Source organism: Palaemon carinicauda, chromosome 5, assembly GCF_036898095.1.
Source record: "Palaemon carinicauda isolate YSFRI2023 chromosome 5, ASM3689809v2, whole genome shotgun sequence".
In the NCBI taxonomy this organism is placed as follows: domain Eukaryota; kingdom Metazoa; phylum Arthropoda; class Malacostraca; order Decapoda; family Palaemonidae; genus Palaemon; species Palaemon carinicauda.
In genome coordinates this window covers 11,434,201-11,446,700 of record NC_090729.1, presented here as the reverse complement: position 1 = coordinate 11,446,700, position 12,500 = coordinate 11,434,201, and the positions used below count along the sequence as shown (strand labels likewise).

The window sequence follows — 12,500 nt, the reverse complement described above, 5'->3', positions numbered from 1 at the left end:
AACATGTGGACTACCCTTAAATCTGAACTCTTTGGTGTAGACATAACCATTCCTCCTTTTCTTAAACCAGATGGCTCTGTCACTCATTGACCAAATGAAAAGGCAACCCTTTTGAGAAACTCGATCTTCCTCTCTCCTGTTTCCCTGAGTATAACCTAACTAGTTTAGCTTTTCGGTCTAGTGAGATTATAACTGTCTTGATGGACCTTGGTAGGGCTTTGGAGCATATGGTGCCATTCTTATGATTTACAATGCTGTACAGAAATCCCTTGATGTTCATGGCATCATTGTTGAATTTCTAAATAAGAGATACGGAGAGTTTTGTTGATGGTGCTGTTTGTAGGTCATACCTAAGCTGAGCATGTTTTATACATAAAACATGTACAGAAAGTATTATAACTCATAGAAACAGAGCATCATGTGTCATCGACCCATGAAAGGCATGGCCAAGAGCACCTATATATCCTTTTTTGGGGTCAGGCCATGTTGTCCTGTTGGAAGTTCCTATTAGGTAGATTTCTTGGGTATATTTGACTACAGTGATATTCCCAGAGAATTTTACCTTAAGTTATCCAGAATTATAACTCATGGAACGAATATCCCTAAATAATCTCAAAGGGATATCACATAATATCAGAGGACGTATTCTTGACACATCACATAGATATCTTCACCCCGAACAGTATTAACACTTCGAGGGGGTACAGTGACAAGAATCTGAAACGAGAATGAAGAGAGAGCCGCTCATAAGGCATCTCTCCTATTCTGTTTCCAGTGTGTATCTGATGAAGGCGGTAGCGCCCTCTTAATTCCTTTTTGTGTAGCTCTACTAATTGGTGTTTTCCCTTGTGTTCTCTCGTTATTTCAGATTTTATTCAACATTTTGATGACTTCTCCAGCCTCTTTTGCCTCTGGAAAGTTGAGTATTATCTTTACTACGTATAAATGTAAGCTCCTGTCGTTTTGAATTAAATCAAAAGTGATATTAACGTAAACAAGAGCTGTTGCCTACCTGAGGCATTCTGAATGCTATCGCTCGCTCTTTATTGGTCATTTAGTTAGGTAGAACGATGTTCCCGGTTTGTTATGCTTTAATGATTTAGCTATTCAGCTCCTCTAGGAATGCTTATATTATACCGTCAGTTTTTTAGTTCGGTGATTTCGACACGGGTCGAGGTACCGATCTTGCCTTCACGAGGCTTAGTAGCCTAGACGTCTGGCCTTAGTACTTTCATGCATGATATAAGTTTTTCCAAGTGTTGTATTATTGAAGCTATAGGCAAATATTTTATACATGTAAGATATTGTTGAATGTTTTTCCAAGATTATATATGAGAGAGGTTCGGTGAATTAGGTAATCGATTCTCCCCTTACCTAGTCTAGTATTTTAGGTACAGTAGTATACTTTCGCACATCCCCAATCGTTCTTTTCTCCTATGGAGACTAAGTTTAATCGTAGTGGTTTTACCTGTATAACAATAATCCAGGTATAACTACTCTAGGATATGTCTCTCCTGTCCTGATAACCCGAGTGACTGGTTTTTTGGGTTAGGGCAGAACATCTGAGTTTCTAGTCTGTGGTCTGCTTCTTCCTAGCATAGAGAATGAGTCTCCTTTGCTAGGTTAGGGGAGGACACAGGAAGCTTTGCTTCCCTAGTCCATGTCGGAAGGATTCTGTAAGAGATGATTCCTTCCTCTAGTGGCCCAGCAGAATGTCATGGGTTGTTTTTCTCGGGCTGGAGAATGAGTTTTCTCTATTGCCCGGCGAAATAACTTCACCTAACTTTGTTCTGGTTGGGAGGAGGATAGCAAGCATTGCCAATCGTCCTCCCTAATAGAAAACTCTTGGTTAGGATGAGCTTCCCTAAATGCTGAGTGTGTTTCTTGCTAGAACGAAGTCTAAGGGATCCTTATCCCTTCCCCACCTCTCTTTCTTTTATTTTCTTCTGGCCATAGTCCTACTTCCGTACCTAGCATTGGTTAGGATGGAGGACCGGCTGTCAGAGACCCTTTGTTCTTTGCAGAGTGAGCCCCAGACCTTCCTTGGTCTCCCTTCCATGTCTGCCGGTAGAGCCTGGCAGGCTATGGATTCTTTGGAAGCCTTAATGCTACATTCTCCCCTTCCATAAGTTTACTCTTTCTGGATGGAAGGTCTTATGGCATGCCAACTTTTAACCTTACATCCATATTGTTTCTCTGACTATTGTGTTGCTCCCCTAACCCGGCTGCCTTCTTAACAGCTGACAGCCGGGCAGGTAGAGGTTCCCTGGTTCTTGGCTACTGCCGGCGGGCATGGGTATTATTGCCCTTGCCTGTCGGCAGTAGAAACAAATCCCGAATCTGTTGGCCACTACGATTAGCGGCTGGCAACCGGGTGTTAGTGTTTTCAGCCGTCGGCTGGTAATGATTGCCGGCCGGCACAGTTGCAAATCAGTGGGCTGCTGCCTATTAGTTAAAGATAGTATATCTTTGAACTATACAGGGGTACGCCGGCACGTACCGGTACGTGCTGGCCAGCACAACAGCATGCGATGTACAGTAGTTGCTATATTTGTAGTGTAGTACACACTGCATTAGCAGAAACTACTCTACAGAGTGTGTGATAACACTAAAGTTCTTCATCATACTTAATGTTATCCTGTACAGCCTTTTGTTGAGACCGTGCAATATATAGAAAGTAAGTTCTTTCTGTGTTCTTTCTATCCCGTACATTAAAACTTTTTCTCAAGGTGTAAACTATACCTTACATTTCTGTTTAGGAAATTACATAAGGTATTCTAGAATAGAATTAACCTTAGTTTTAATATCTCAGGAGGTTTCAGCAAGTGGCTGGGCAGGAAATACAAGTATGTGTCTTTCCTTCTTTCTTTTATAGCTTTTTTATATAAGCTTAATGTTTCAATATAAGTGAAAGCCTTCACTTGGTACTCGTGGATTTTTCTTCTCTTTACAGGAGGACCATCCGAAGTGCGGGAGTGTGTTCTGTAATGTCCGCAGTAAGAAATTCTGTGGACATCAATATTGCAGGAGGCACGCAGCATGCGCAGACTCCAAAGGTGATATCCGTTATGGGGACCCTCATGTTTGTAGAGTTTGTTCTAACCTGATTACCGAGGCTTTTGATGACCCTAAGTCGACGGAGTCAAGGGATGCTTCCAGGGAAACGTTACGATCCTGGGTGAGGTGTTTTCAGAAAAGAACCTCACGTCCCTACCTTCCAAATGAGAGGATGATGGCCTACCTTTTCCCTAAAGCACTGGCTGATGCAATCATCCCCCAGCCTTAGGTGGAGATACCAACTGCCCAAAATCCGTTAGATTCTGAAGTCTTGGCCGCCCTTCAAGACATCCAATTGAACGATAGGATGTCAGAGGTGTCGGATTCTATTGAGACAGACCTTCGAGGAGAAGGTCAGGAGGAGGAGCTGTTCCAGGCTCCTCAAGTAGATGAGCAAGAAATCGTCGAATTGTCGTTTACATCGGTTCCAGACCAAGAACCTGTTCCTTCTACATCGTCTGCTATCCCATATGATCTAGGAAGGACTCTTTCCTCCATTGTTGATATGATCCAACAAATTAGAAGGAAGAATGATTAGAAGTAGGCTGCAATGAAACTGGAGATACATAGACTTGCAGCATCACGTGGGAACCAGAAGCGGCTCAGTGTGAAGGATCTTTCTTTTTGCTCGGATACCAATCCTTAGAGGTATGCCGAACACATATCAATGACAACCGGGAAGATTGTGATCTCAGAAAAGTTGGGAACAATTCCCCTGGAAGAAGTGGAATAGTGGCCCAACAAAGATTTTTATCCGGACTGCTATGTCCGTCTTAGGAAGGAACCAGCCTCAAAGGAGGAGACGGAGCCGAAGGAGGTATTAGTTTTTGACCATAGTAAGGCTCAGACGTTACTAACAAGCTCAATGAAAGAGAGGGGCTTCACTAACTCAAAGGTGAATGTCTTGAGTAAGAAGCTTCCCTCCTTTGTGGTCTCTCCTACCAGAGCCTTTCCCTTCTTGGAAAAGGGATATAAGGCAGCCTTAAAGGCGGTGGAGGCAGGGAAACCATGCCCCTCCTTGGAGGAGTGCAAGCCATTATCTTTGACCTTGCTCTTGGACCAAGAAAACTGGAAGGACGTACAACTTACCTTCTCAGTCGGGAAGCTGAAAGCTGATATTGCTTAACGCCAGTTCGGTGAGGCACTTCCAAAACTGTCGCAGGTTCTCTTGCGTAGAGAGCAAGAGATAAAGGAAAGACTTGCGGCATCGATGTCATTGCAAGTGACACTAGAAATGATGGCAAGTGACCCCAAGAACCAGGACATGTTCTTGGTTGTGGCCAAAACCCATCTGGCCACAGTTACAACTGACCTCTATAGTTTTAATAAAGCTAGGAGAGCCTGCAGAGAGTTCATATTCGCCTCGGTTGCGTTGAGGCACGAACCGCATTTGGGGTAAAGACCTCTTTCCCAATGAAGTCATTAAGGAGGTAGTAGACAAGGCCGCCATAGAGAATAGAAACTTTCTTAAAAAGTGGGGTTTAGATCTCAGGAGAAAGTCTTCTCAGGATGAGAGTCCCCAACCCAAGAGGAAAACAAAAAGGCCTAGGCTAACCTCTTGGCTGGCTAAACCCTTCCTGTGACCGCGGTGCCTCAGATAGTGGCACAGCCTCCAACCACGTAACAGCTGGTACCTGATCAAGTGGCGACACAGTTGCCAGTTTTTAACCCAGCCTTCGAAAGGCAGACTTCTTCCTTTCGTTCAAGAGCTAGAGGAACAGCCAGATGTTCTTTTAGACGCCCTTCAAGAGGAAAGGGATACAGGGGAAGACGCGGTCCATGAAGCAAGGCCTCAGGTACACAACAGCAGAAGTAAGATACTTCCAGTAGGAGGGAGACTACAGCTATTTAGGGATCACTGGATCTTCGATCCCTGGGCCCGCAGCCTAATTAAAAATGTACTAGGTTCGAACTGGAACAGTCCTCCACCTCAATTTCCTCAATTCTTCCAACAATCATCCCCTGTTATGGAAGAATATGTCCGAGAACTCTTAGACAAAAGAGTAATCCGGAAAGTTAAGTCCATCAAATTCATAGGAAGGCTGTTTTGTGTTCCAAAGAAGGACTCGGAAAAACTCAGAGTCATTCTAAACTTGTAGCCACTCAACAAGTTCATAATGAACTACAAGTTCAGAATGCTCACGCTTCAGCACATAAGGACCCTACTGCCCAGAAGGACATATACTGTCTCTATAGAATTGTCTGACTCTTATTGGCACGTTCCAATTAATTGTCACCTCTCCTCCTACCTAGGCTTCAAGTTACATAGAAAACTTTATACCTTCAGAGCCATGCCTTTTCGGGTAAACATAGCCCCAAGGGTTTTAACAAACCTCACGAACGCAGCCGTCTATCAATTACGCCTAAAGGGGGTTCAAGTAGTAGCCTACTAGGACGACTGGCTGGTGTGGGTAACATCTAGGACAGAATGCATGCAAGCTTCTAAGATAGTGATCCAGTTCCTGGAACATCTGGGATTCAGGATCAATATGAAAAAGTCTTGACTTTCTCCAGCTCAAAAATTTCAGTGGTTGGGAATCCATTGGAATTTGGCGTCACATCGGCTTGCCATTCCTAAATAGCAGGATCTGTCAAGAGACTATTGAAATATAAACGGATATCAAGACGCGGACAGGAGAGAGTACTGTGCTCTCTACAGTTTGCTTCGATAACAGATCCAGTGCTAAGAGCATAGCTTAAGGATGCAACAGGAGTCTGGAAAAAATACGCATCAAACGCGCGAAGAGATCTAATAAGACCACTACTGACTCGACTGCGAACGCTTCTTAAGCCGTGGTCCAATGCCAAGCAATTGAAGAAATCAATACTTCTTCAATCTGCTTTCCCATCAGTAACTATCCACACAGACGATTCAAAGGAAGGCTGGGGAGGCCACTCTCATCAGATGAGAGTCCAAGGAGCTTGGTCCAATTTTTTCAATTCATTTCACATCAACTTTCTAGAAGCCATGGCAGTACTTCTGACACTGAAGAAAGTTTCTCCTCGCCACTCGACCCACATAAGACTGGTTCTAGACAGTGAGGTGCGAGTGAGATGCCTGAATCGACAAGGGTCGAGGTCACCTAAAATCAACCAAGTGATGTTGGCCATATTCCGTTTGTCGGAAAGGAAGAAATGGCACCTGTCAGCAGTTCACATTCTAGGGTTCCGCAATGTGACAGCCGACGTGATATCCAGGTTTACACCTATAGAGTCAGAATGGTCCCTTGATGCAGGATCGTTCTCCTTCATCTTGAATCAAGTCCCAGAGCTGCAGATAGACCTCTTTGCAACGAAAGACAAAAAGAAAATAGATCGTTACATGTCCCCTTATGAGGATCCGTTAGCGGAGGCAGTGGACGCTATGTCCCTGGACTGGAACTGATGATCCAGTATCTATCTGTTCCCTCCGCACAATCTTCTTTTGAAGGTGCTTGATAAGCTGAGATCCTTCAAAGGGAAAGCAGCAATATTGGCCAACAAGTGGCTGAATAGCGTGTGGTTCCCTCTGGCATTGGAACTACAACTAAAATTTGTACCGCTACCGGATCCAACCCTGTCTCAGCGAGTACAGAAGTCTACTGTCTTCGCTCCATCACAGAAAACAAGGAACCTACATCTCATGATTTTCTCTTCTTAACGATGATAAAAAGATTCAGTGTTAAAAAGTAAGTTCAGACTTTTGGAGGAAACCAGAAGACATTACGAGGCTTCAGGGAAGAAATAGCTATCTTTTGTCAAGGCAAAGAAACCGGAAGAAATCTACACAGATTTCTATTAATCATTCTTCATTCACCTTCATGAGCAAGGTTTGGCAGCCTACACAATTATTTTGTTCAAGCCTGCCTTGACAAGTCAGATACCATATGCCATACAGGTCGACCTTTCTAACGACATTTTTAATGAGATAAAAAGGCCCTTTGCAGGGTCATTAGATATGATTCCTCCTTATATATAAATAATGAACAATGAGGAATGTGCTTAGAAGGTTTTTAATTTAAGTCATATTTCTGTTTGTACTCATTTTTGGGGGCCAGAGTTAGTGAAATAGTGGCTCTCTCTAGAGAGGAAGGCCACGTCCAGTTCTTGGAGGGAGAACTGAATCTATTTCCAGACCCAACGTTTCTTACCAGGAACAAGCTACCCACCAACAGGTGGGGTCCCTAAAGAATCTGCCCTCTGAAGGAAGAAGCATCTCTACGTCCAGTGGATTGCCTAAGGTCTATCTTCATAGAACTTCAGACTTTATGGGAGGATAGCTGTTCAGAGGAGAAACCCTGGGTTCAAAGTTATCTATAGCTAAGGGCGAAATTCACCCGTGTTATTCGCAGAACGGATCCAGACAGTACACCTGTTAGTCATGGTCCGAGGAAAGTTGCCTCTTCCATAAAATTTCTTTGATTATATGGACTTTGAACCTCCTTGTTTGCACACTGGCTGGTAGTCATCCAAGGTGTTCTTTATGCACTATGCGAATCAAGTGGAGCAACTTAAGAGATCTGTGGTAGCAGCGGGTAGAATTCTTTAACCTTTTGTTTTAAGTCTGCGAGGAACAATGTAATTAATTTGGAACGATTAATCAAGAGGGTGAGTGTGTAGTCACTGTATGTTACTACACGCTGAGCGATAGGCCACGAAAGTGTCCTTAGGAACTGTTCCATTGACTTCGGTAAACCATAGTATAATACGGACACTTGTGCCAAGCGTTTTTTATGCTAGTGTAAATTTACAGTATACAGACTATATCATTATTATCAATAATTCAATTGAAGTGGCAAATATATTTCCTATTAGACAAAATAATATTTTCTGTTGACTGTTTTTCTTTATGCTTTAACGCATATCATCCACATTTTATAGATTTTATAAATGTTGATCTGATATGTACGTTTATTAAATTTTAATAAACTAGTTCATAGTGAACCCTGCGTCTTATTTGCCCACACTCATTTTACTAGAAATGTACTGAGCATTAGGATTAAAGTATGGATATTTTAATCATAGTATGTCTTTCAAGACTGTTCCCTGATTCAAGCAAAAGTCCACTCACTCTAACCCTTCCTTGGAAGGGTTGACGTGTTAACCTAACGGGATAGTGGCAAAGAGGCAAAATTTGTTCCTATGTGGATACAACTATTATCCAATAGTTAATAAGAGTAGTCACATTGAGGAAGGTGTCATTAATACTGACATTGGTGACTTATGCAAACTTTGCTTTATATTGTATTGGGCGAGACCACTATACAAGCTTGTCATTTTGTTATCCATAGTTATTATGTACTCCTCGAGACTTTTTCCAGAGTCTAGTACGACTCATCCCTATAGGGGGTAGGAAGCACTAATATAGTTCATGCTTAGATGAAATGATGTATGATGGTAAAATCATATGTCTCTAGGTCTAGACGGACCAGGAAAATACTCTCTTAAGAGTACGGCACCAATTGAGAATCCATGGTTACAATAATGCTCTGGTAAACTTCCATCAGGACGACATGGCCTGAGCCCAAAAAACAGATTTTGAGCAAAGCGAAAAATCTATTTTTGGGTGAGGTAGCCATGTCATCCTGAATGACCTACCCTACCTTTTATTGTAAAAGGGCTTATTGACCCCTCCCTAAAGTACAGTATCTGTAGCACCTCGTATATCGTTAGAAGGAATAAAGAGGGCGCTACCGCCTTCATCAGATAAACACCAGAAACGGAATAGTAGGGATACCTTATGAGCGGCTCTCTTTTCATTTTCATTTCAGATTCATGTCACTCTACCCCCTCGAAGCGTTGATACTGTTCGGGGTGAAGATAGGTATGTGACGTGTCTGATATTATGCGATATCCCTGTGAGATTATTTAGGGATATTTGATCCAGGAGTTAGAATTCTGGATACCTTAATGTAAAATTCTCTGGGAATATCACTGTAGTCAAATATACCCTAGAAATCTACCTAATAGGAACTTCCATCAGGATGACATGGCTACCTCACCCGAAAATAGATTTTGAGCGAACTATATAATTAATATAAGTTTGTTATAATCAACAAGGTTCTTATTCTAACAAAGTTAGATTTTGGAAATAGCTTCATTATTTAACAATTGTTTTACATTTCATGGTTGGTATCATATTTTGAAGATTTAGGAATTAAAGGGCTCTCACTTAGAGAGTGATTGTTCATCATAGGAATGCAAATATGACAATAATACAACTTACAAACGAAGATTTAAATCAACAAACAATAAAAAGTGATACATTTTCCCTTATACCTATCAACGAGAAAATCTTTTTGGAATATATATATATATATATATATATATATATATATATATATATATATATATATATATATATATATATATATATATATATATATATATATATATATATATATATATATATATATACATATATATATATATATATATATATATATATATATATATATATATATATATATATATATATATGTATATATATATATATATATATATATATATATATACTATATATATATATATATATATATATATATATATATATATATATATATATATATATATATATATATATATATGTATGTATATATATATATATATATATATATATATATATATATATATATATATATATATATATATATATAGTTATATATATATATATATATATATATATATATATATATATATATGTGTGTGTGTGTGTGTGTGTATATATATATATATATATATATATATATATATATATATATATATATATATATATATATATATATATATATATATATATATATCTACATATACGTATATGTATACATATATATATATATATATATATATATATATATATATATATATATATATATATATATATATATATATATATATATATATATATATATATATATATATGTATATATATTTATATATATATACATATACTTATATATATATATATATATATATATATATATATATATATATATATATATATATATATATGTATATATATTTATATATATACATATACTTATATATATATATATATATATATATATATATATATATATATATATATATATATATATATATATATATATATATATATATGTGTGTGTGTGTATATATATTTATATATATACATATATATATATATATATATATATATATATATATATATATATATATATATATATATATATATATATATATATATATATATATATGTGTGTGTGTGTGTGTGTGTGTGTGTGTGTATGTATGTATGTATGTGTGGGTGTGTGTTTGTGTGTGTGTGTGTATGTATGTATGTATGTGTGGGTGTGTGTTTGTGTGTGCGTGTGTGTTTGTATGTAAATGTGTATATATACATATGAATAGATGTATATTTAAATAGTTTTTCATTCATCCTTACGTGCATTCTAACATCCCTAAACGTTACTGTCAATGTAGCATCAGGAGTTAAGAAGCACAAACCGCCACTAATATTTTATGATTTTTTTTTCTTTTTGTAAATAGAACTTTCTTGAATGGAAGTCATGGTTCTCGAGAAAAGAAAATTTCTTTTTTTTTTTTTTTTATAAATGAACAGCAAACATAAGTGGCCTTCACACTTTGGAGGATGACGTTTTGTCGGAATACGAGCGGAAAGAGATAAACAGAAAGATTTCATAAATAAGCAAAATGAGTATCCTTTTCAATTAAATACCTCTTTCTTCAGAGCAAAATTCAGTGAATCATGAAAATACTCCCTTTTCCACGTCGACGTTTTTATTGATTTACTTCAGAATTCAAAATCAAGGCAAGCGAGCAGATGGCCTTTTTTGATGCACCGACAACTCTGAAAGTTAGCCAGTTATTAAGTATGATATGTGAGTCTTACACCTTTTAGCAAATAATTGCTAGGATAGGAGAGACCCACTTAGGGAGGAAATGCCTAAATCTTTTTCGATGTTTTTATCTGCGTGTGAGGAAAGGATGATCTTCTTTACTTTTTTTTTTCTTATTCAAATAATACATTTATCCAAGTTTATCGGACTCTTCTCTAAAAGAAATATAATGGCGATAATGATGTTGATACAATGATGCTGATCGTGATATTTTATCTTAGGTAATGAAAGAAGTGTGGTTCAACCCAAAAAAGGAATTGAATTTGCTACACTATTTTAGAAACCAGAAGCCTAGAAGAAATTCCAAATAACTTCAGTAGAGGGAGAGAAACAGTTCTCCACACCCAGTCCGAGTGAATGTACAAAGTGAAGAAAACAGTGATTCTAAATGTTATTATTATTATTATTATTATTATTATTATTATTATTATTATTATTATTATTATTATTATTCAAGCTATAACCTTTATTTGAATTGAATAATAATATAAGCCCCATGGCTCCAACAGGGAAAAACAGTCCAGTGAGGAAAGGAACCAAGGAAACAAATAACTACAAGAGAAGTAACGAACAGTTGAAATAAAACACTTTATGATTGTATATATCATATATAAACTATTAAGAGAAACTTATGTTAGCCTGTTCGACGTAAAAACGTTCGCTGCATGTTTGAACTTTTGAAGTCCACCGATTTAATTACCTGATCGGGAAGATTATTCCAAGAACTTGATCACAGATGGAATAAATTTTTTAGAATACTGTGCAGTATCGAATCCATAATAAGTGATCGACATGTCATAATTAAAGCTGATTCAACGAAAACACTAATGGGGGAAACGATATTCCAGAGAAGAGATAAAGGAGAGATTGCTTACCTTTACTAAAGCGTTTTACAAAAGGAAAATGAAGAAGGAAGTACTCTCAAAATGGCTAAAATACTCTAAATTGACCATAAAAGCATTACTAACATAGATAAAATGAAAGACAGTGTATATGAAAAAATAACATTTAGCCATTTGTACTAACTTCTAAGCGACCTAAAAAGGATAAATTTATGTTTGCGACAAGTTTATTGTTCATTTAACATATCATAATAATTGGATGTAAGAGGAAACAGAGTCATTGATTAGGCCATGGAACAATGAACCTGACCTCATTATAGTATTAAATTCATAAAGACCCTCGACTTCAGAAGTATATTTATCTGAGAATGAACGGAGGGACTTTAGGAGCTAGGGACATAATTATATCTTAACCACTGGGACCAACTTTGAGATACATGTAAGGTGAAATATCACATTTGCACAATGAAGCATAAATTTAAAGAGGTTGGAGAGCAAGATGGAAGAATGGAAACAGAGGTCGAGTGAAAAAAACGCTCAGTAGAGGTTGTTTCTTGTAGCTTCTGCAACCTCACCATCTTCTGAGTTATGGACGGAGGGTTTGGGAGAGTCTATAGGTCTACCTGCTGAGTCATTAGTAGCCATTGCCAGGCCCTTCCTGGTTCTAGATTGGGCGGAGCGGGGTCTTGAGTGCTGATCATAAGTGTGGTTGTTCGACAAGGAG

The 12,500-nt window shown here is 38.0% G+C and overlaps 1 protein-coding gene across 1 annotated transcript in view; it reads left to right on the top strand.

The window, feature by feature from the left end:
- Positions 1 to 4,291: 4,291 nt before the first annotated feature.
- Positions 4,292 to 12,500, top strand: part of LOC137640769 (putative autophagy-related protein 11) — a 38,143-nt gene continuing 29,934 nt past the window's right edge. The window contains exons 1-2 of the mRNA XM_068373244.1: positions 4,292 to 4,452; positions 4,685 to 4,869. Of these exons, the coding sequence (XP_068229345.1) occupies positions 4,292 to 4,452; positions 4,685 to 4,869 (346 nt within the window). The remainder of the gene's footprint in view (positions 4,453 to 4,684; positions 4,870 to 12,500) is intronic.